General features: G+C 42.2%; 1 protein-coding gene and 1 long non-coding RNA gene across 3 annotated transcripts; one reads left to right on the top strand and one right to left on the bottom strand.

Moving 5' to 3' along the window:
* Nucleotides 1-456: 456 nt before the first annotated feature.
* On the top strand, nt 457-5,910 carry LOC120713445 (MADS-box transcription factor 23-like). The gene is made up of 3 exons (XM_039999407.1): nt 457-951; nt 5,704-5,779; nt 5,899-5,910. Exons 1-3 carry the CDS (start codon nt 770-772, stop codon nt 5,908-5,910), a joined length of 270 nt encoding a protein of 89 aa, XP_039855341.1. The 5' UTR covers nt 457-769.
* LOC120712426 lies at nt 5,908-12,165 on the bottom strand. Of its 2 annotated transcripts, none has more exons than XR_005690876.1 (2): nt 11,938-12,165; nt 5,908-10,712 (listed from the first exon to the last, which is right to left on the bottom strand). It is a non-coding gene; the product is annotated as an uncharacterized LOC120712426 (long non-coding RNA). The 2 variants fall into 2 exon arrangements; XR_005690875.1 differs by having other exon boundaries at nt 5,908-7,152; nt 11,938-12,155.
* Between the last annotated feature and the right edge of the window lie 13,670 nt (nt 12,166-25,835).

Raw genomic sequence — 25,835 nt, 5'->3', positions numbered from 1 at the left:
AGGCTAGTCTCAGTGGGAGTTTTATGGACACAATTACCTAGGCTGAGAACTAGATAACCGTGAACCGTGACTGGGAGTGTCATCGACACAGTTACCTACACTGGAATCTTAAGAACTGTGTCAGTAGAGTGTCATGATGATGACACTCCTCTTACATTTTATGACACTCCTCTCTTCTCTTTCCTCATATTATTAGTACATGTTAGCAAATTTAATGTCTATGACACTCCCACTAAAATTCGCCTAAGGAATCTATGGATGGTGGGCATCCATGCACACGCGCTAGGCGGTGATACGACAAGAGTGGCAAGTGGTGTGGATTTGTTTATATCACTTAATGAGGGGCAAATAAACAATCTGGACGAGCTAGACGAAAGCAAACCAAACCAAACGCGGCTTGTACTTGTATATATGCGTTTTCCCAGATAGTCCGAGAATGCTTTCTTAAAGCAACAAGCACCTCAAGGAGGCAACCAAATCTCTAACTAAAGGCGATTGGGATAGCTTTCCTCAAGGAGGCACCTCAAGGATCGGAGAAAGAGAGGGATAGGGAGGCCAGATTAGGCTTCTCCTTCCCGATTAGATAGACGGAGTCACGGAGGAGAGGAGTTGCAGTAGTGGTGTATTCACCTTAAGTTTCAGCAAGCCTGCAGGTCCGATCCAGAGGTCGTCTCTCTCTCTCTCTCTCTCTCTCTCTCTCTCTCTCTCTCTCTCTCTCTCTCTCTCTCTCTCTCTCTCTCTCTCTCTGCGCACGCGTGCTGTGGAGGAGATGGGGAGAGGGAAGACAGTGATCGAGAGGATCGAAAACACGACTAGCCGGCAGGTGACGTTCTCGAAGCGCCGGAGCGGGCTGTTCAAGAAGGCCAAGGAGCTCGCCATCCTTTGCGACGCGGAGGTCGGACTCATCGTCTTCTCCAGCACCGGCCGCCTCTATGACTTCACCAACACCAGGTACCGTGCATTTTGGTCTGCCTTTGCTTGCTTACTTGATGTCTGGTTACTAGATCTACTAACTTATTATACAGATCAGACTTATATATATTGCACTACTAACGATTCAAAAAAAATATTGCAGTACTACTGATAGTTAGGGTTTGATTACGAGAGAGAGAGAGAGAGAGAGAGAGAGAGAGCATGCTGTTTTGAAGAAGATAGAGTGGAGAGTTGATACTTCGTACCAAGTTGGTCGTGTAGTTAGTATTTTTTTGTGCCTTGGAATGTAGAAATGTAAGCCATATGTGTCAGCACTGTTTTATTAGCATCAGGAAGAACTATGCAAAATAATAATACTGATGGTGATGATGTTGCCATGCGGGGTGTCGTATCATTTTTAAAATTCTAAATTTGAAAACAAATTAAGTTACAAGAGGATGAAGTTTCTGCAAATTGTAGTATTTTCCTATCAATTTGCGATTTATCAGACTTTTGTGCTACATTCTTTTTTTAAAAAAAATCCAATTTACACCCTCGAACAATCATAAAAGTCTGATCTTCAACCTTAAACCCTCGAACTGATGAAACCGGGCAAATTTGACCCCTTAGGTGGTTTCAAATGTGGTTTTCTATTTTGTGAATGAAAAATATTCAAATTCAAACTAAACAACTCATAAGTAATTTTTTTAAATAAAAAACAAAATGGTTATCAAAAGTTTTCTACAAATGTAACCTTTTTTCTATTGGCACGATACATTATCAGTTATTCAGACCCTATTTTTTATGTTCATAATATTTGGTTGCTCGTAGTTATTCCTATTATTTTTTGAATAACTAATATTAAGAAAGAGCAACAATAGATAGGTTATATTTTTAGAAAAAATTTGGTACTAGTTTCATATTTCCTGATTTAAAAAGAATAAGTTTTGATCTTTTAGATCTAATTAGAATTTTTTTAATTTATTCTAAAAAATAAAAAACCACCAAGAGCTAAATTTGTCCGGTTTCGATGGTTGGGTGGCCTCTATCATCTAGTTTTATAGTTGCAGGTTGAAAATCAGACTTTTGCATTAGTTCGAGGGTGTAAATCGGACTTTTCCAATTACTCTTAACTTTGAATAGTCCAAACTTGAAAGTTTCCTATTCTAAATTATTTTGTCCGTTTAGTGCCAACACAAAATGATTACACATCGGACTCATTTATGATTAAACCCTCATGCGATTATATCAACGTAATCATGCAAATGCTTTTGATTTGGCTGCTAAATCAATATGGAAAGATTCTATCCACAGCCCATACACTATAGGGTTAGTTGGATTGTGCCATTATAACTCTACCATATTTGAAGCGCGGCATTATTTCTTGAAAAACTATGCCAGTGCAATTACATTTTGACATTTGTTCGAAATATGTCATTGTGCACCCTTTTGATGTATTTATGAAATATTTTGGACCAAAATACCCTTATCTTCAACCTCCCGCCCCTATCTTGCCTGAGAAGAAGGTGCACGCCAGCATCGGCCACCGGCCGGAGCTGCCAAGCCAGACGCTCATCCCGGCACGGGCGCTGAGGAAGCTGCACCGTGCGCTCCTATCACCGGCCCGTTTGGACGATCGCCGACCGCCGGAGGTTGCCCGCCGCAACCTCCCGGAGCACGTGCTCGGGTAACTGCAGCGTGTACCGCTTCGAGGACTCGGCGGCGGCGGCGTGTGAGCACAGGTACTGCGCGGGCCACCACTGGACTTACTGTGCAACACACGCTTGACACTGGCGATCCGCATCAGCTCGGCAGCTTCATCCCTCCTGGTCCTCTCCTCCTCCATCTCCTCAGCATCGACGACGACCACCACCACCAGCTCCGATCCGGCGCCAGCTGCTACGGCACCAGCACTGCAAGGGCGTCTCGCTCAGCGGGCACAACCCCTGCCGGCGCCAATGGTGGCGCCGCCGGGGCCTCGTAGTCTAGTGCGAGGACGTCGCGGCCCTATAGAGAGGGAACAAAGAGAGGAGAGGGGGCGGCACTGCAGGGGGCGAAGAAGGGGAGGGGAGGGCGCGACGATGTGCTGCAGCAGGGAGGGAAGAAGGGACAAGCCGGCGTACCTCAGCCAGGATGGGGGGGGATGAGATAGCGGTGGGAAGTGGAAGACGAGGGTATTTTGGTCCAAAATTTTTCATAAACATGTTGAAATGGTACGTAATGGCATGTTTTGAACAAGTGTGAAATTGTAATAACACCGGCATGATTTCTCGAGAAGTAATGGAACACTTCATATACAGTAAAGTTATAATGGTACAAACCAATTAACCTAAACTATATAAACTATACGACTGCACCGAAACCAGGTACACTGAAATCTCCAAGGCTATCGTGAGTTACTTTCCAAGGACTTAGCAAGTTAGCATTGAGTGGGTTCAAATATATTCTAGGCAAAGAGAAACAGAAGTGGGAAAATTCTATCAAATATTGAATGCAATTGGCAATCCATTTATTGTTTCTTCTAACATATTTTTGGTATAAAACACATAGGCTCTAGTACTGAGCTCTCGTGCTAATTGCATTGGATGGACTAAAATAGGAGGGCTAAGGTTCAACCTTAGTGTGTTAATGGACTAATCATGAGTTATTAAGGACAAGTAGGTTCTAAACACCAACTAGATATTATCTTTATCATCAGTCCACAGTTAATATATGCTTATTAATCCCTTCTACTTGACATCCAAATAAGAGGGATAAAGTTTAGCCCTAAAATCCAAACGGGATCATAGCAGGCACAGGAAATTTCTTTACAACCTCTAATGTCAAACGTGACCAAAATCAAAATTGTAGTTTTATGGTTGCACTAGGGATTTCAACCTCCATCCACCAACAACATGACGGAGACCAAGATGGGGTAAGTTGGGTTTCCAAAAGGCTTCGTGGAAAATTGACCTATATATGGCTTAGCCAAATTCACTTTATTTATCCCAATGTATCATCGAAGAATCAGTATTCTTGCAAGGATATCTCTTCCATTGATCCAGGATGAAGTTCTATCTAATGATATTCCATTCCCCACTCTGGTTTAGTGGATTTAAAAAGAGACCAATACTTCTAGGGTATTGTACAAAGTATGTTCTTGGAAGCTCACCAAAAACCAACACCACCAAGCTATGTAGATGATGCAGATCACCAAGACTGACATGAAAAGAACTTGAGTCCCAACACACAAGCCAAAGAGATTGCTGATGGACATTTACTATCCCTAAGAATTAATGATGTTTTTAGTCTTCAATCATCGGACTTGAAAATCACTTCTACTGCAAAATCTTGTTCTAGTCCTAACTAAATAGCTATGAACACAACTAGGTTGCACGAGATCACAAATGAAATAGGAGAAGTAGTATTTATAGCCCCAACACAAAAACTATAGGATCTACTGAGGACATAATTAACACAAAATCCATAAATTTTACTTATGAATTAATCTACTAATATGGAATTAGGTGGGTAATAATTATACCTTTGTTTGCTGGAGCCACGGAGCTCTCTGAGCTGATGCAGTAGCAATAGATGTAATGGCGGCGTAGCGGCTCTGTCCAAATGAGGGCAAGAGCTTCTGCTCCCCTCCAGTGCTATTAGTAATTGGATTTAGGGTGGCTAATCATATTTAGGGTTTGGGTGTGGAAATGAGCTAGACACCCCCTTTGATTTATAGCGCTGTAGGTGTGGAGCCTTGCTCTTAGTTTGGAAAGTAATAATAATGGCCCATTATGTTTAGATGGTAAATATGTCGTTAATTCTATTAATTTTCTTAATTGTGAAGATCAAATTCTAAATATAATTCTAACAAAAACTAGACGCTGGAACTTTCTGTACGAGTTGTCAGCACACTAACTCAAACACTTTTGGTGGGCGCCTGAGCGTCGCTCTGCGCGGCGCCTCTACGTGGGCGGGGGGGGGGGGGGGGGGGGGGGCTAGGGTTACTGGGGTGGGAACTACGGGGAAGGTTTAGTGGGCTGGACTGGGCTGATTGAAAATGTTTGGGTTGGCCTATTGATCAGATTTTTCGGGTAGTTTGTGTACCGTAGGTTGAAACTCAAATTTGTGTTTGAAATTTTTAGGTTCGGGCTCGGTTCGAGGTTTGGGTATTCTACCTAGCCATAATCAATAGAGCGTACAGAAACTAACCCCGATGAAGCGTGCGACGTCGTCTGGTGAGCCCAATGGAGCTTCGGCTTCCTATGCATGTGGGCACTTAAAGTCCACTACAATTAAATGTTACAAATTAATAGACTCGTGTTCTGGCTTCAAATATTTAGGGCTTCATTTGAGCTACCTAGCTAGCATTATAGATTTCACCATATGTAAGTTCAAGTTATCTATGCCCCCTTTATAGTAGTATAACCAAAGCAAAATGAAGACTGAAACTACTTAACAGTGTCTGTCGACTTCAATGGGGGCCAAGAATATCAAATAAGTTCGTCATTGTGATGTAATTATTAGTTGCCGATACAAAACACACGAAGATCATAATGTCATTAATCACCGGAACCAAATTAGAGGGCTAGATGTCAAATCTTAAGCATATATACTACCTTCGTCCTGAAATATATGTCGTTTAGGACAAGCGAAGTAGTACAAAATGAACTAATTCGCTTGTCCTGTATATACGAGAACTGACGGGGGTACACAATATAGCAGTATTTTTTATCGTACTTTTGACACCATATAGTATGTATGACCGTCTATGTTATCGTGTAAACATTCTAATGAACTCCTATCCGGCAGCATGAAATCTGTGATTGAAAGATACCATGAGGCAGAAGATCACCATGTCATCATGAGCGCGACTGCGGAGGCAAAGGTACTATTCACACAATCCATATCACTCTACAATACGCCATCAATAAAGTTAACATATAAATATGTAAAAGTCCATTTATGTACATGAGCTATTTGGATGAATTTTGTATACATGAGAAGCAGAAGAGATAATATTTTAAAATGCTAACCAGTTTTATTCTCACAATGGCATTCTAATAACTTACCAGTACACAATAATAAAACCTGTACTTTAGGCACCCTGAAATTTCTGCGCTAACAGGGTAATCAGACTAGGGAAGTGGCTTTCTGGCTACAAACACATTGCTTAATAACACGAAGTCCAACACATTGCCAAGTAATCAAAAGAATGTAGACCCCTTTCTCTGGGAAGGTAAAATCAAACAGGATGCAGTACAAACTTGTATTACAATCCACAGGTTGAAATGGAATGAGCTGACAGGGTACGGTTTTGATTATCTCAAAGGGAAGTGGAATCATCCGCTTTACGAACTAAAATCTGAGGAACACAAATGAGCTTCCAGATAAACAATAGCGCATAGGCAGTATGCAGTTGATACTTGATTTCTGACAAATAGAGCACCATGCATTAGCAAAAATAGCATCCCTTAGCATAACTGATTCATAAATAATAAGCAGAAGAAACTTGAATGCTCAGCAACCGTGTCTGCTCTTAGTAACCATTAGATCATCGATCAGACAGATGATCCTGATCACTGTATCATCGATCTGTTGATGACTTCAATGCTATGAAATATTAAAATGGTGCAAATGAAGCATCATGAGCTATATCTACTAACTCTGCTGGCATAAGTAACAAGCACCGAAACAAATGTTTCTCCCTATCCTACCTTCATCCTCCAGAACTTTCATAGCATCATGTATTGACTCTGAACTATTGACAATTGCAGTCAGGAAAAAGGTGGTTCTAATCAACCATGGTTTAAGTGCTAACAACAATAACCTGGAAGCACCAAGACATCACTTCTCGATTTGTTTCCAAGTAGCATGAAACCATAATAACCAAGAATAGTCTCAAAAAAAAGAAAATAGTTTAGAAGAATGCAGAATGCAGACCATGCTATTCATTTGGCTCCCTGAGCCCAAGCCAGCAACTGATAAAATGCAGACCCCATCAGCACCTGTACTGTTCTGAATGTTCATATGAACTGCTAGTTCACAACAATGCATTGTATATTGTATTTACATATCCTTGTGGCGTCTGATTTCATATTATTTATTATTTCTTGAGTTCCTACACAACATATGGCTGCAAGTTTTTCATCAATATTAACTGAAAACTCTCTCTTACTAGCTTTGGCAAAGGGAGGCAGGAATCCTGAGGCAGCAAATGCATAACTTGCAAGAGCATCACCTGTATGATCCTCAACCAACCTGCAATACTTGCAAATCATAATGAGTATCATTGCATTTTGCTTCCTATTTCTAGCATAATAATGGTAGTGATCAGTACTGAACAAATTTACCCATTCTGAGGAAACAGCAATTGGTTGGGAGGGGGGGGTATCAAATTTTCATCTTATGCTCCACCATGGAATTAACCAAAACAAATAATCAGCTCGTTATGAGATTACTCTATCCTGCTAAATTCAGGAAGCTTAGGTCATCAAAAACAAAGTTTGAATTTATGGGTATTTTGTTGTGGACACTTTCTTTGGCAAGAAATACCAGCACAGGAAGAAGGCGCCAGTGTCCACAAATAATTAGAATAAGTGGTTGGAGTTTGTTTCAGCCGATTGTTAGGCTTGGCTAAGTTTTAGGGATAAGTTGTTATGCTTAGGACTCTCTTTATAAGCCAATGTGCGGCTATAGGAGGGGATTAGGCAGATAGATAGTTCCTAGGTGCTCAGAGCCTCTAGTGAGGGCAAGCTAGGGAGTTATCAATCTGCTACTTGTGTTCGTTAGCAAATAAGTCATATCATATTTAGGTAAATTATCCATACTGAGATGTGCTGCAATTTCCTATGGCTCCTCAACCTTTTCTAATATACCAATAAGCTACAGTCTGCTCTATTTCTTTACTTGATTAAATTGGGATCCTCACACACACACACACACACACACACACACACACACACACACACACACACACACACACAAAAGTGTTTGTATCTGTTCATTCCAATTCAGCATAGTGCAATTGAGGAATCCTTACACTAAACGTCCACAAGCAACAATTATTTTTTTTCTCGAAAACTCAATGAGTAACAAATTGCACTCACTTGTATTAAATATAATAAAAATGAAAGAAGTTCAAAATAAAGACAATTATTTAGTGCTTTCTTAAAAATCTTGAAATACAGTTATACGATATCGTGCGAATTTTTAGAAAAGCCTAAACGATCTGCCATACAATATGTCACTGCAGGCAATTGATGGGTCAACAGCTTTCTGGCTTGGATGTAAAAGACTTACAAAACTTAGAGAATACGCTGGAGATGAGCCTAAGAAATATTCGCCTGAAGAAGGTTACATCACAATCTGTGGAGACATCACCATGATCATATAGTTCTTTCAGAATACAAACATTAATGGCTTGGTTACTTTTGAATGTTTATTTTACAGGACCAACTTATGACTGATCAAATTCAAGAATTAAATACAAAGGTTTGTTCGCACAGCTTACTTAGCAGTACTAATTTGTTCTATTGTATTTTACTTGACTACACAATTTTTTTTGGATTGTAGGGGAGCCTTGTACACAAGGAAAACATCGAACTATACAACAAACTCAACCGTATTCATCAAGAGAACACCGAATTAAAGAAAAAGGTGCATGCATCCAGCAACATATTGCCAAACAGAGATGAAGCTTATACAAGATATGATTTTTTTTTCATCTCATTTTATCCACACACCAGTATATGGAATCACATAATATCATTTCTTTCTCGTTTCTCAGGTGTATGGACAAGGAGTTAATGAGCATCCGACAGGTACTGCCATTAAACACGGAATTGTGGATTTGGAGGATGAAGATGTTGCAGTTAATCTTGAGCTAAGTCAGCCACAGAATGTGGATTCAGAGAAGTCAGGAACACCAACTCTGGGGTGAGTTCTTGTTCAAATTCAAATATAGATTCAGCATAGCACATGAGTTGAGGTAGTTGACTGAAAGTGCATCAGATTTAAATTGCAGTGACGATGACAAAAACTAAGAGATCAGCAACCTAGAATCTTGGGTTGAATTACAGGACCTACCAGCTAAACTTCAATGCTTCTGGATGCAATAATTTCTGCATGACCATAACATTTTGTAGTCCAGTTTTTCATATTATGTTGCTTGAAAATCACTCAAACACAGCTTGTAATCCATTCAGAGACAGTAGACTCCATGCCATGTATCTATTGGTATAAAAAACGTGTGTCTTGTGAATTCTAATTATGAAATATATGCAGCCGATAAGGTTCAACACTAGTTGGTAACACATTCGATATATAATATGACCCTGTGCTGATTATAAGCAGGAAGGATACAAATGCATAACTTCTGAAATGCATAAAAAAAAAAGCTGCACAAGGTACTGAATATAACAGATGATTTTCGTACAATGATCTTCAACTTCAAACTCACAATGTTCACCATACTACATATACTACCCAAAATGTTCACTCAGTCTCAAATTTAAGTACTGCTTATGCCACAAACAGAAATGCTTAGGCTCTTAGCACAAGCCCTGGTTAGGCGGAATCTATGTGTACAGAGGACACTGCCCAGTGTCAAGATGATTTTGTTTATATAGTTTACAATATGAAGAAAAGCAAAATATAGCACACTTAACTTATTTTGGATAAGAAGTGAATTAGAAGGGGGGGAATCTTAGACATGCAAAGCTTCAAAACATGAATCACCAAGCTTACTATTGCATAATCACATACAACAAGGACCATATTGTAAGCAATAATGGTAATCAACAAAAACATGATTCTGGCCAATGAAAAACAGTGCTGGAGAAATACAAATGGATGAACAATCTTTATTCATAATACATCAAGTCATTGAGAAAACTTACAAGTTATGCAGTTGTGATTTCTAGCTTTCTACCATCAGATGCATATCCAAACAAAATAATACTAGGTTAATTCAATCAGATATCAACCTATACAAGGTACTTCCTATTCTGAAATGGACCAGCACCATATTGATTTATATAAGAATAGCATACTAACATATTAAGACAAGATTGTACTCCAATAGCTCAAATGGAAACAAAAATGCAAACAAAAGTATGAACAATTTGCCAGAACCAAGTTTCTACACAGGTCATTTTTATAGGGCGAGATGGTAATACGATTACAGTGCTATCTTCACATCCATATCATGATACATGCAGGGTAGCATGTAGCAACCAAGCAGGTCCATTAAAGACCTAGCAGCTAAACAAATTTGAAAACCACAACACATTCTTTAGCACTTTCTGTTGCTAGCTTACTACAGAAAAGAGAGCTAGTAGGCATAGGCCACACAAATAGCAGCACTACAGCACACTATGCACTGCAATTTGGTGGAGTATGTAGCACGTGCAGAGAGGGGTACTGCTAGCAATGGTTATGGCCATCCAGAGACAGGATGGATCAATCTACGGTAACTATGAATCTAGGCAAAGGAAGCATCAGGAAATTAAATGCACATCAAGAGGTGACAATTGAGTATTAAAAATACAAAAAGATAAAAGGATGAAGTTTAAGCAAACAAATTTTTTATCATCTAGAGATGAGTAAAACAAATACCTACAATATTTTACAGCACATGCCAATAGCCCAAGGCCCCCAAGGCCCGAACCCTCTAGGTTGTATCAACACATGCCCAACAGGCATGAGACCAATATATCATATCATTTCAAGAAACCAGAGTAGTAGATACTGGTAAATAGCATGACATATTGGTCATATCAGTTAATATTTAGTCTGACAGAATACAACCGTTATTTTACCTGAAAGAAAAAAAGTAAGCAGCATTTAGGTTCTATCTAGACCAAAATTATGAAACTAATTATCAGTATTTTTGTTAAATTTGATTATGAACTATTGATGAATTGTACTTTAATTATTAGAGGGTTTAATTCCATCATATTTATAATAGAACTTCAACATTAAATTTTTAGCCTTATTTATTCTCTAATAACAAAAGGATGAAATATTTGGCAAATCCTATTTGTGTATAAATCACTTGATACATCACTCACTAACTGATTACTGATATGCCTAACGCCAAAGCTCTTATGATGTAAACCAAGCAGCTGCTGTGAACCTTGATTGTAGTCGCCAAGGGTACGTTAATATGAAAATAGTTTCTTTGTAGTTAAATGTTCACATGCATGACCCTCAGCTTGACAGAACAATCCAATGTTAAGTACACAAGGATTGTAGTCTCATTGCTTTCTTCAATCAATATTGTAGATGATATACCACGTCTACTCTCTGAATCTGAATGCACGTATCTTATCTCAAAGCATAGTTACAAAACAAGCAATCAAGCTTTTCTACACACTTGGTCAAACTTAGACTAGTTTGACTTAGGACAAACTCGTAAATCATTTGTATCTGTGGGCAGAGGGAGTACTTTTCATGAGTGAAAGACTGGTGGATGTATATAGTTTATCAGAAAAGTGGAGACTACCAACTACTAATACTCTTTAAGCAAAGAAAACAACGTAGCCTTGCATCTCCCTGTTTGAATGCAAATCTCGTATTATCGTTCTGCACTAACACTTAACAAAAAAAACGACCATAAACTGCACATTGAAGTGCAGTAGTGCAGTCCAATCGCTCATGCGTAACAGGACAACCTACCAACAGCTTTTTGAGGACCTAAATCTGCAGCCAAGACATGTAAATGAGACGCCTCTTGTGTACTTCCATATGCTAAAGGAACGATATGAGCCGGGAACATTAACGAAGCAGCCGGCCACCAAATTACCAACGAGAAATCGTTAATCCCATCTACCTAGTCCCGGGCACCAAAACTCTGATAAAAGCGCTCCTCCGGGAGTTCCTCTAAGAAATCAACCGAACACGCATCTATGCATATCCAGGTTGCTGGACCATCATCGCGATTCACACGATGGGACACGCGGCCAAAGCATCACTAATCACACGGGACCGTAATGAGCAGAGAACGTGACCAATCAGGAGCAGGAACGGAGATGCAAGGCTAACCTGGACGGATCGCTCCGCCGCGAGGGCATCTCCGCGTGCGCGCTCCATTAGCCCTACATCAGGCGGGGGGCTTGGACTTGGAGGTAGCAGGCCGCCAGGCTAGCAGCTGTGGTATTTGCAGTTCAAGGGGAGGGCTTCGCCATGGATGTGATGAGGCTGGCGGAAAAAGGAGATGGTCCAGGCTCGGGCGGGCCCACTCCTCAGTCTCAAGTTCGAGACCACTTATATCGATTGCGGACTTTAAGAAAAAAAACAGAGGTCAAAACGAAAATTATGAGCAGAAACGACCGCACGAGGATATCGGTGAGGATAATAAAATGGCCTTTTCCCACTTACAAACATGCACAAAAAGTTTAATAAAAAATAAAACATGCCAGATCATGCAAATATCTACAATGACGTAATCTCTTTGTTTCAAATTATGCGTTGTTTTTTCTTGGATACATAGATTTTTCCTATATATTTGGACATAGCTAGGCATAGCGTATTATGCTATGCATCTCAAATTATGCATCTCAAATTATAGGTCGTTTGACTTTTTAATCTAAAATTTGATCACTCGTCTTACTAAAAGATATTGTGCAAATATAATCATATTTAAATTATTCTTGAAGAATTTGTATTGATAAAACAAGCCACGACAAAATAAGTAATATTTGCAATTTTTTGATAAGACAAGTGCTCAAATTTGGAGTAAAAAAAGTCAAACGATCTATAATTTAAAATGAAGGAAGTATGTATTTAGTCTATAATTTGGAATCGAAAAAGTAAAATGCGTACATGATCTATGATCTATCCAGGATCCATATTAATACGGTTTGAGAAGAAATTAAGTAATTGGAAAGGAAAACACCTATATGTGGGGGCAGATTGGTGTTGACTAACTCAGTTTTAACGAGCCTAGCGATATTTATACTCTCTTTCTTTGAGGTCCCAAGGCGAGTCCTGAGAAATTGGAGTATTACATGTCCCGTTTCTTTTGGCAAAGTGATAATCACAAATAGAAGTACAGACTAGTTAAAAGGAGCATTCTGTGTTAACCAAAAGATCAAGGGGGCTTGGACATAAAAAAACTTAGACATTCAAAACCAGTGTTTGCTGAGCAAGTGGTTATTTAAACTAATCAATGAGGATGGTCTTTGACAAAATCTACTAAAGAGGAAATACATAAAGGATAAATCAATTGCGCAGGTCCAAAAAAAACCAGGTGACTCACATTTGTAGTCGGGCTTAATGAAGGTTAAAGACAAGTTCCTTAACTTAGGTAGTTTCCAACTAAACAATAGTGAGAATATCAGTTTTTGGGAGGATAAATGGCTGGACAATTTAACTCTCAGTCAACAGTATCCTTCTCTGTATAACATTGCAAGAAAGAAGCATATTTTTATTGCAACGGTTTTCAACTCCATTCCTTTAAATATCTCTTTCCGATGTGGTTTGGTAGGGAATAATTTGGTTTCATGATATAACTTAGTCACTAGGATAGCTCAAGTAAGATTGAATGAGAGGGGAGATGTATATAAATGGGGTTTACACTAAAGTGGAATTTTCTCTGTCCATTCAATGTATAGTGCTTTAATTTGCAATGGTCATGTAAGGTAGAATAGAACTTTGTGGAAGACAAAGATTCCTCTTAAAATTAAGATTTTCATGTGGTACTTGCATAGAGTTGTGCTAACTAAAGATAATCTAGCTAAGCGTAATTGGAATGGTAGCAAGAAATATGTTTTTTGTTCACATAATGAAACTATCCAACACCTATTCTTTAATTGTCTTGCAAAATTCCTTTGGAGAGTGGTACAGTTCACTTTTGGCTTTGTACCACCTACGAGTGTTGCTAAATTCTATAATGATTGGCTACTTCGCTTTTACTGTAAATCTAAAGCACAATTGTTACGTGGAGTTTCTGCGCTTTGCTAGGCTCTATGGTTGAGCAGAAATGATATTGTTTTTGACAATTCTCCGATGAAAACTTATATGCGGGTATTGTTCAGGGCCATACATTGGCTTCGGATGTAGTCGCTGCAACAAAAGTGTGATGATGACTAGAGACAACGGTTATGCAAATTTTTGCCAACCATAGATGGAGATTTAGCAATAGGATTCCTGCTTAATAAATTCTCATGTGCACTTTGGTGGTGTCTCCTATTTACTATTGTAAACATTAGATGAAGGTGCTGCAGTTTGATGTAATGAGTGGGCTGTAGCCTCTTGAAGGTAAGGCCGGGACGTTTTTCCCATCATCTAAAAAAAAGTACTAGTTTAGCAAGGCTGCGGTTGTGTATGAAACGGCTCTAGGTGGGACTCCTGTAGTCGAGCACTTTTCTAATTAATTTTCTCTAATGGTGTTAGAGCATCTTTAGCAATAACCTCTAAATCGGATCCTCTGAATGTTAAATAGGGGCTGCTTCTATTCTATAACACTTCTAAATTTGCTTCAATAATCCTCAATTCTAACTTATAATGGAGAGCTCCTTAGAGACACCCTAGGAACGGAGGGTGGAGGAGGGGATTTAGATGCCTCCGCAAGATAAAGGGTCTGCTGGAGTACTTTTTTTTTTGTCTAACCCTCCAAATTTATGATAAGGGGATGTTTAGAGAGTCCGATGGAGTTTCTCTTAAGACGATTTGCACTTCTCTTGAACTTTAAGAATTGACGGAGCCAAATACCACGGGTAACCCAAAGAAAGGTCCTCATGGGCCTAAGAGGGAATTATAGGTCCTCATGGGCCTAATAGGGAATTAGCCAGCCACTGGCCCGCCAGCTAGGCTGATGACACAAGAGCACAAACGAGCGAGCACCGAACACTGGACGCCTCCCCAACTCGCGCCGACTCCGAGCGGGGTTCGACTTCGTAAGTTCGGGAAACACCGGATGATGTATTAAATGCTCTGGCCAGACAAGACATGCATACACACCCTTTGCCCGACAATTAGGGTAGGGCGTCATCTATGGATCCACGAATGCACCCTAGTGGACTGGCGGGCGCACCCTAGTTAGGCGGGCCATCATAACACAGTGATCGGCGCTTACACCGGCTGCGCCCTCCTCTGTCGGCCCGACAAGAAATGGTCATACCGGGTCACCCTCTGCCCCTAGGCACAGGGCAGGGAGGGCTCGTCAGGCTAGTGGGCTCCACATCGTGCCAACGAGACCGGCAACGGGCACTCGACAATCCCCCCCCCCCACCACCACCACTCTGCAACGGAGGCCAACCTTGCTAAGGAAATGTGAGGCCCGCCCCAGCAGATCGGGACGGGCGTGCCACAATTACGACACCATGAATATGGATAATGGATAGGATTGAGGCGATGCTAGGCGGCGCCACGGAGGGGGCGGACAAGACTTGGCTTTGGAATACGAAGGAGAGCAACTGACTGGTGGATCCTTGCTTAAGACACGTGTAGAGCTCCCGACTTCACCATCCGGGTGTCAACACGGGATGAGGCAACCCCTCTTCTCGCGATGTACCCTAGCCCACCGAGATAAGGTGGAGCCCAACCTTCTCTCTAAAATGCTCTTTCTGCCCTGAATACACAAGGGCTTGCAAGCATCCCATTGTAAGCACACATTCCCACTCGCTTGCAAGCATCCCGTTGTACATACCTAGCACTCGAACGCAAGGGCATGAAGCATGTCATCCCCATGCTGGACATAGGGCGATTATTCGAACAAGTCTAAATCTCTTGCCTTTGACTGTTAGCCATCGAGTTACGAAGAAGCATGGCAATTTTACTAACCGATGAACGAAACACCAACAAGAATGAAGGTAAAATATTATATATATATATCCATTGCCTTGTGATTGTTTGAATGGATGAATTAAATACTTAACATCAGTTTATAATTTAAGTTCATTTAAAACTAAAGATTAAGTGAAAAGTGATCTTTAAGTATATTTAGGTATATTTAAGTTTATTGTCATGTCATCTAAGTATATTTGTGTTGACAAATGAAATAAGATTCCCGAATGCAAAGTTTCATTTCAAAATTTCATAGACTAGCTATAACATTTAACTCTATAGATCTAAATGCAAGTTTTAACAAGTTTCATAGTCTTGGAAACAATGTATAAACACTTCCATACTAATGAAGCTCCATCCCTCTCTTTCTATTTATAATTATCTTGCCATATCATCACCAGTGGCGGATCCAGAATAATTGCTAGAGGATCTTATTTCTCCATCTCTTGATGACTTCAGCATCTCCTCGAAGTCGCAATGCATCCATAGCAAAAATTTATAGAGAGGCTGAGTAGTGGTTCCGGCGGCGGCGCTATGACGGAACCGCCAAATTAAAACTCTAAATTAAGCATAATGGCCGTCATTTGAACACATCAGGAACATTAGCTTAATGGTTTAATTTGACGGTCCTTTCTCAACCCACGGCCCGATCGAAACAACACCGGTTGTCCCACGCGAAGGCGGGCGCAGATGGTACAAGCACGACAATTATTTGGAAATACAAAGAGGTGACATATGATAATAAACAACGAGTTTTACAAACCGAGTTCAAATACACCATGACTTACATAATTTACATAAAATTCATAATGTACAAATTTTACAATAGAGAAACAAGTTCAAAAGAAAAGAACCTGCAACTAAACTAACTCCCAAGTTCAGGTTCAACACAACTGGTCAGACCGGTGCCCCCCTCGGCCTATACTAAACACCGGTCAGACCGGTCCACGCAAAACTGCAAGGCTGCACCCTTAGCCCTCAAGTGTGCAACCCGACCGACGCTCCAACCTAAGGGTCTCTTTCCAGGACCTGCCACCCCTCTGCATTTCGGCAGATGAACTTGGCACAGCAGGGGCAGAAGTCAACGTCCTGGGCTCCTGAAATAAATTGGGTAGCGAGAAACCCTGAGCAACTAATACTCAGTAAGACTTACCCGACCAATGGATATAACTTAGCCCACATACCTAGACATGCAAGGCATTTGGCTGGTGGTTAGCCCACATAACTAAAGTAATTCCTTACTTTCATTATTTTAGCCCCAGATTCTATATAAATTAACTCAAATCTAATATTTGCATGAACCAACTATTACAACATGGTGGTGCAATCAAAATAATTCAATGTGTTCAACATTATATTTATATATATATAGCTCAATATCTAATATTTTGCTACGATGCAGCAAAGAGATCAAGGCTCTCATAACCGCGAGACACTGCGAATCGACTCGATTTAACCTTGTAAGGTGGACCTAACCAATACGGCACGCATAAGCCCCGTCGGACCACACGCACCAACCCTTCCCCTCCCCGCTTCGAACTACAGGACCGCCCCACCATCATATGGTCAGCCGAGCTCAACATGAGACCACCAAAAGAAATACATACAACCCCATTTCTCCGCGACAACTCGACTACCCCAGGAGGTGAGATGGAGTCCTGTACTTTCGAAGCAAGGCAGTACTAGGCTTACCGGTTTCGACTACCTCCTACTCCCGGCATGCGGTTAGTACAATTCAATCCCCGATCAACACTGCCGACAACGGCCGGTCCTTAATCGACACAGACGGGACTAAGACACCCAGAAACCCTGTCATGCTGCCATACCTACATATCCTCATCATTTCCCGTCCAGTCTCAATTCTCCACTCATTCCATATCAAATTCACAACTCATGTACTGGAATCTGAATATATCTTATATCTCGCGAGTAACCGGAAATTACTCGAATTCTAAACATCCTATATCTCGCAAGTGACAAGAGATCACTTGTCTTCTACCGGGAACCGTTAAGCATAGCACTTCTATCGTCCTATACATATTAATATAACTCAAGGAAACCTAGCGATAATGCAACTAGGGTTCCAAACAACTCATGAACGTAATGCACAAGTAATAAATATATATATATAGATGTCATAATTTAAAATAATAGAACATGCACCGGGGCTTGTCTTGCATCTGCTACTCAGTGCTAAGGTCAGCTGGGCCTTGGGCCGACTTCTCGCGAATCTCCTGCTGCGGGGCTTGCCCCTGCGGCTCCTGTGGCTCCGCAACCACCTCGTACACCACTTCCTCTGCCGCGGCTGCTACACGTGTGCATATGCATATGACACGAGAATGCATGCATGATTTATAAAGTTTGCAAATAACCAACAACCAAATTAACTTCTAACTATTAGCACCGACTACTCTGCATTTAACCCTCTCAGCCACTGCCCTACCGGTCAGACCGGTACCCCCATACCGGTGTGACCGGTCCTAGTTAATCCAACCAAGCTACCGGTCAGACCGGTCCATCCGACCGGTCAGACCGGTCCTACCTAGACCAAAACATAGAATTCTTGGCGCGGCAAAACTCGCCCATCAAATCCAAATCCCTCCTAGGCACTAGTTCGGGGATACATTTGGACGTGTTTGACCAGAGGAAATCACCTAAAACCTCCTAGGGAAAAAGATCGGCCGACACAAGCGTTTATACCTTGAGTGAGCTCCTTTGTGCACGAAGAACTGGAATCCCAGGCACCCCAGGGAGGGGATCGTGGGGAGGAAAGCGTCCCATGCCGATTTGATCCTTCCCCCGGCCTTGGAATCAAAGGGAAGAGGGAGGATGGAAGAGCTTAGGGCTTGGGAAGGGGAGAGCTCGGGGAGAAGCGAGCTGAGCTGAGTGAGGGCGAGTGAGTTGGTGGAGACAAGAGAGAGAGCGATTTAAATGTTGTGGGGCCCAAAACGGTTGAAATCGGTTCAATCGGTCAGACCGGTTGCCCCGACCGGTCAGACCGATCCGGCCCAGGCTGACAGGGAAAAAATTTCTGGTTTAGTGTTTTGCCACGTGGGTTGAAACTAATGACCATAATTAACTTAATTAGCGAGGATTAACACCTGGGTGTTACAATCCTACCCCCTAAAAAAAATCTCGTCCTGAGATTTATGAGGTGAACTGAACTTGAAAAGGAAATGGGTGAGGTTAATTGGGTACCTTGGTGGTTTGCCAAAAATTCCGGATACTTGGATTTAAGAAATTCTTCGGTCTCCCAGGTGGCTTCTCGCTCGGAGTGATTACTCCACTGCACCTTATAGAAGTTGCTGGTTTGATTTCGAGTGACCCGAGTCTTGTGATCAATAATTTTCACTGGATGCTCTGGATATACAAGATCGGGCTCCAATTGGAGACTCTCCATATCAATCACTTCGGTGGGGGCACGAAGGCATTTCTTGAGCTGGGAGACATGGAAAATATTATGAACTACCAATAGATGTGGTGGAAACTCCACTCGATACGCTACAGGCCCACAACGTTCAATAATAGGATATGGTCCAACATAGCGGGGGCTAGTTTTCCTCTCACACCGAACCGCTGGACACTCTTCATCGGAGATACCCGAAGATAAACCTGATCACCCACTTCAGACAACAGGGGTCGGCGTCTCTTGTCTGCATAGCTTTTCTGCCATGATTGAGCGATTTTTAAATTTTCCTGTATGATCCGGACTTGTTCTTCGGCTTCACTCACCATATTAGGCCCAAAAACATTTCTTTCCACGGCTTCTGACCAATTTGATGGGGTCCTGCATCTCCGTCCATACATGGCTTCAAAAGGCACCATTTTGATACTTTCTTGATAGCTGTTATTGTATGAAAATTCCGCCAGAGGTAGGCATTCATCCCATTTTTTGCCATAGGAGAGCGTGTAAGGATCGATGGACCAAGAGGGGGGTGAATTGGGCCTTTTTCAAATTTCTAAGATAGATAAAACAACATTAACCTATGCAATGCTAGTAAGGCTCAATTCACCAACCGGCTAAACAAAGTAAGCTACACAAGCTAACAAAGATATGAAACTAAGTAAGGTAGAGCTAAGCTATGATCTCTAAGGTCAAGCACATGAAAGATTGCATGAAATTAAGTGCTTGAAAAGAGAGAGAGTACAAGAGACAACCGGATTTTTTCCCGTGGTGTCGATGTGTTGGCACACACCCCTAATCCACGTTGTGACACTCACTAAGAGTCTTGTCACCTCCCATGTCACCGAGACTTGGGCGCTCACTAAGAGTCTCCGTTCACCATCCCGGCGTGGTGGAGCTCAAGCCACGTACAATCTTCTTCTCCGGGCTCCCACAATCCTTGGCAAGCTCCGCGAGAAACACCTCGATCACCAAGATCGCCTAGGTGATGCCAATCACCAAGAGTAACAAGCTAGGGCCTTCACTTGAGCAAGAACCAATCACCAAGAACGGATGCACACAAGCTTCTCTCTACTCAAGTCCTTAATCTTGCTTCTTGATTGATTGGATGAACAAGTATGTGAAAGATGAAGCTTAAGGTGGCTCTTGACTATAGTATGAGTGTTTGGATGTTGTCTGGTGTCAAGAGTGGCAAAATGACCCATTGGAGGGGTATATATAGGCAGCCCACACAGATAGAGACGTACCTCCAATAGTCATCGTCGGTTTAACCGATGAATGTAAACTGCTCCTTCTGAAAACTAGCCGTTACAACTTGGGCAGATTAACCGACGTATCATCGGTTTAACCGGTGAGTGTAGTTGTCCACTGATCAACTGAAAAACCAAGTCTCTGGACAACTGCACCGACGTTAACTTAAAACCATCGTCGGTTTAACCGGTGAGTACAACTTCAGAAATCCATGGAAAAACCATCTCACTGGTCAATTGCACCGATGTCTCATTTCAAATAGCGTCGGTTTAACCGGTGTATAGAACTTGAATTACCCTGGAAAAAACCAACTCTGGACTAATGCACCGACGTTAAATTCAAACACATCGGTTTAACCGGTGTATTGACTTGTCCAGACTCTGCTGACTTCGTTTAACCGACGTATATAAAAGGGAGAGCGTCGGTTAAACCGGTGTTAACGACTTTTTCTGATTTTGCCTTTTCTGATTTGAGTCTTGAATGAAATCCAAATATTCTTGAGATATAAGTTGAAAGCCACTTATTTGAACTTCTAGGAACCTGAGTGACCATAGTGTGTATCCATTTTTGATTGACCATGTCCATGCTCAAGTTACTTGGCCTTAACCCCTCTTAATAGTGCGATCACTACAAAACTATAAATCCTATACTAACCTAAGTGTCCTTCTCAACCTTATGACACTTAGGACTAGAAAGATCCTTAGTCTTGACATAAATATGAGTTGAATACCGAGATCGCCTTTTTGAATAATGAAATTGAGGGGCCTCTTTTGACATATGACCAAATGAGCGATAATGATCTATTAAGCTGCACAAACTCATTAGTCACAATAATGGTTGTCATTAATCACCGAAACATACCTTGAGGGCCTAGATGCTTACAGAGCGCACATGCTCTAAGCATATCCTCCAGAATTTGATTAATTCGCTCAGTCTAACCATCGGTCTGGGGGTGATAAGCTGAACTACGAATAAGCTGGGTACCCAGAGATGCCTGCAATTGTTCCCAGAAATGCGCAATGAATTGTGAGGCTCTATCCGATATGATCGTCTTGGGTACACCATGAAGACTCACAATGCGGGCCATATAAATCTCTGCATATTGATGGGATGAATAATGCGTCTTCACGGGGAGAAAATGGGTGGATTTAGTGGGGCGGTCAACTATAACCCAAATAGAATCATATCCCTTTGAGGTGGGAGGCAAGCCAACAATGAAGTCCATACTAATATCCTCCCACTTCCATGAAGGAATATCCAAGGGCTGAAGCATAACGGCGGGTTTGAAATGACTCGCTTTAACCCGTCGACAGATGTCACACTCAGAAACATAGTGAGCTATTTCCCGCTTCATCCTTGTCCACCAGAACCGCCGTTTCAAGTCTTGATACATTTTATTGCTGCCCGGGTGAATTGAATACCTAGAGAGATGAGCTTCATCAAGAATTAATTTTCATAGCTCAAAATCCTTAGGTGCCACTAACCGGTTCTTAAACCATAAAACACCCTCGCCATCAAACTGGAAGCATGCCACACGAGGGTCACATTCCCTGAGCCTTTGCCTAATCTTTTCCATGCCGACATTATTTCTCTGAGCAGCAATAATTTGATCCCGCAGGGTTGGAGTGAGGGTAATGTTGGTGAGTGTACCCTCAGCCACCATAGCCAGATTCAACTTCTCCATCTCTTGGTATAGAATTGCATGCATAGGTGTTACTGAGATGCAGTTGCAACTTGCCTTTCTACTCAAGGCATCCGCAACAACATTGGCCTTGCCCGGGTGATAATGAATTTCCAGATCATAATCCTTGATCAGTTCTAACCACCGTCTCTGGCACAAATTCAGCTCGCTCTGGGTGAAAATATACTTAAGGCTCTTGTGGTCTGAGTATATATGAACAGGGTTACCCAGAAGATAATGGCGCCAGATCTTTAATGCATGTACCACTGCTGCTAGTTCTAAATCATGGGTGGCATAATTTTCCTCATGACGGCGGAGTGCTCTGGAGGCATAAGCAATCACTCGTTGATCCTACATAAGGATGCAGCCTAGGCCTGTACCTGATGCAGCACAAGTGTTAATGGCCGAATAATATCCGACGAGAACAAATAGGGATGAGAACTTAGCCAAGATTCATACCGAATGCATCACAATACACATCAAAAGGCTGGGTAATATCTGGCTGAGCGAGGACAGCGGCAGACGTCAGAAGCTTTCTCAGAGTCTGAAAAGTCTGCTCACATTTGTCGTCCCAATTAAATCTCACCCCTTTCTTGAGTAATTCAGTCATTGGCCTAGCAATTTTTGAAAAGTCCGATACAAACCGGCGATAATACCCTGCTAGCCCAAGGAAACTCCGGATTTCCGGAACAGATGTAGGAGCTTCCCAATTCAGGACATCCTGAATCTTGCTGGGATCAACAAAAACACCATCCTTCGAAATGATGTGGCCCAAGAATTGAACTTCTTTGAGCCAGAAATCACATTTACTGAATTTGGCATACAGCTTGTGCTCTCTGAGGCGTTGGAGTACAATGTGAAGATGCTCTGTATGCTCTTCTTTACTCTTGGAATATATAAGAATGTCGTCAATGAAAACCATGACAAACTTATCCAGCTCGGGCATGAATACCGAGTTCATAAGATACATGAAGTGAGCAGGGGCATTTGTTAACCCAAAGGGCATGACCAGATATTCATACAGCCCATATCTGGTAGAGAAAGCCGTCTTGGGAATATCCTCGGCTCCGATCTTGATTTGATGGTATCCAGAGCGGAGGTCAATCTTTGAAAATACTTTGGCCCCGACTAACTGATCAAACAGAATATCAATTCGAGGCAGGGGATATTTGTTCTTGATTGTAACTGCATTTAGAGGCCGATAGTCCACACACATTCTGAGGCTCTGATCTTTTTTTTAACAAAAAGTGTAGGACAGCCCCAGGGTGAGGTGCTAGGGCGGATGTACCCCTTATCTAGCAATTCCTGCAACTGCTTCTTTAATTCTGCCAATTCATTGGGTGGCATTCGATATAGTATTCTAGACATTGGTGCCGTACCCGGCTGCAATTCAATAGCGAACTCCACACTTTGATCCGGTGGCATGCCAGGCAAATCGTCCGGAAAAACATCCAGGTATTCACACACCACTGGTATATCAGCTAGGCTCTTGCCCTCGGTGTGGTGCACAATAGGAGTCATTGACTTTTGGTGCATCAGAGATAATGTCATGGAGCCATGAAGAGGAGAGTTTACGTGCACCACATATTAGGACGTATCTAGGAGAATTCCATGAAATTTCATCCAATTCATTCCAAGGATAATGTCCACTTTCTGAGTTGGTAGCATAATCAGATGAGTGTCAAAGATTTTTCCTTGGAACTGCAAAGGCACTTGCTTAACATAACAGTTTGATTGGTTATTAATTGTCATCCAGGTGAATAGATATTGTACGGGATCGACATATTTCCTATTTCCAATCCAAGTCTAGTAGCACAATCCTTGCTAATAAATGTGTGGGATGCCCCAGAATCAAATAATACCGTAACGGGTTGATCGTTTATGGAAAACGTACCCGCCATCACTGGAGCTCCCTCTGGAATACCCTCAAGGGTGGTGTAGTGCACACGCCCGGGTTTGAAGTGAGCCACTTGCTGCTTCTGGCTGTGCTGGCTCGATTGCTGACCTTGCTTTGGTGGCATCGGGCAGTTCCGTGCAAAATGACCAGACTGTCCACAGTTGTAACACGGAAACAAATTGGTGTGCATCCCCGGCTGCTGCACCCAAACCTTCTGCTCACTCTACTGAGGAATAGGAGGTCTGATTGTCCCCTGTGACGGTGTGTACTGAGGGGGGCATGTATCCCCACTGCTGATGTGGCTGGTGCTAAAAGGGGGCTCGTTGTGGGCCCGACTGCACCAGACGGAATCTCTGGGGAGCGCTGCTTGAAGATCCCGCTGCCGGCGCTTTTCTCTTTTTCTCCGCATTATGAGCTAGATGGGCGTCCTCCTGAATGATGGCCCCATTGACTAGCTCACTGAAAGTGTCAAACTTGACCATTGCCAGGCGATCCTGGAGCTTGCTGCTAAGCCTCTGCCTGAAACACGCTTGCTTCTTCTCATCAGTGTCCACATGATACCCGGCATACTGTGACAAAGTGTTGAAGGCCTGGGAATACTATAGCACACTGTTATTGCCCTGCTTCAAAGTCAGAAACTCTGTAAGCTTCCTTCTGATCACCCCCGCTGGAATATGGTGGGCCCTGAAAGCTTCCTTGAACTATGCATAAGTGAATCGAGTGCCCGCAGGGAACATGGCCACGTGATTCTCCCACCAGGTGCGCGCGGGCCCCCTCAACTGCTGGGCTGCCAATCCTGCTTTATCCCCATCATTGTATGGGTGCAGGATAAACTTGGACTCGATGGTCCGAAGCCAACTGTCCGCCTCCAGTGGTTCATCCGCCTTATGAAAGAGCGGTGGCTGAGTAGCCAAAAACTCCGGGTATCCCGGAGCAGGTGGCTGGTGGGGATGATTAGGCCGCGGCGCTCTGCCCTGCGCCACGAGCTCACGGAGGAGTGCCGTCTGCTCATCGCGCTCAGTGAGTATGGCCGCAATGGCCTGAACCAAATCAGGAGGGTTCGGTGAGTCTGCCATTCTGCATTCAACCATGATTGGATTAGTTACATTTTCCTAATTACATAAACATAATCATGACCACAACTGATATCCGAATCATGGAAGAAAGCGCAGAAAATAAAACATTTGAACGCATCGTGCAAGGTTCTGTCTGCACTCTATCTGCATCAACCGGTCAAACCGGTGCAACCGACCGGTCAGACCGGTCTGTACGACTTGCATGGTACTGTGCACGTGGACCAACCAGTCAGACCGGTAGCCAAGACCGGTCAGACCGGTCACCACCCAGAAATCAAGTTCAGAGCTAAAGTTGTGTGCTACATCCCTTAAACCAAATTCTCAAATGCAACTTTGAAAATAACATATGACATGATGCATGATGTGATGCATAAGTCCCTAAACCAACTCACATGTGCAACCAGAAGAAATATAAATAGCATGATGCATGCACCTCCTATGCCAACCTCTTAATCAAAACGAGACATCTAACTATGACTCTAACATAATTTATATAGGGCTTATTACGAATAATCCCACACACATCGCTAAACAACTTTTATCCTAAGTGAGAAATCCATTTTTAGTTTGTAATATCTGGAAATTAGTCATGCTCGTACCACCCTCGATGCGTTTCGGCTCTAATACCAGCTGTGACAGAACCACCAAATTAAAACTCTAAATTAAGAATAATGGCCGTCATTTGAACACATCGGGCGCATTAGCTTAATAGTTTAATTTGACGGTCCTTTCTCAACCCACGGCCCGATCGAAACAACACCGGTAGTCCCACGTGAAGGCGGGCGCAGATGGTACAAGCACGACAATTATTTGGAAATACAAAGAGGTGACATACAATAATAAACA

Source organism: Panicum virgatum, chromosome 6K (assembly GCF_016808335.1).
Source record: "Panicum virgatum strain AP13 chromosome 6K, P.virgatum_v5, whole genome shotgun sequence".
NCBI classification, from domain to species: domain Eukaryota; kingdom Viridiplantae; phylum Streptophyta; class Magnoliopsida; order Poales; family Poaceae; genus Panicum; species Panicum virgatum.
The sequence above is the reverse complement of the archived record's forward strand: the minus strand, read 5'-3'. Positions and strand labels throughout refer to the sequence as shown.

Coding starts and splice junctions, on each gene's coding strand:
- LOC120713445 (XM_039999407.1), top strand. CDS start 770: ATGGGGAGAGGGAAGACAGTGATCGAGAGGATCGAAAACACGACTAGC. Junction 952..5,703: donor TATGACTTCACCAACACCAG/GTACCGTGCATT, acceptor CCTATCCGGCAG/CATGAAATCTGTGATTGAAA.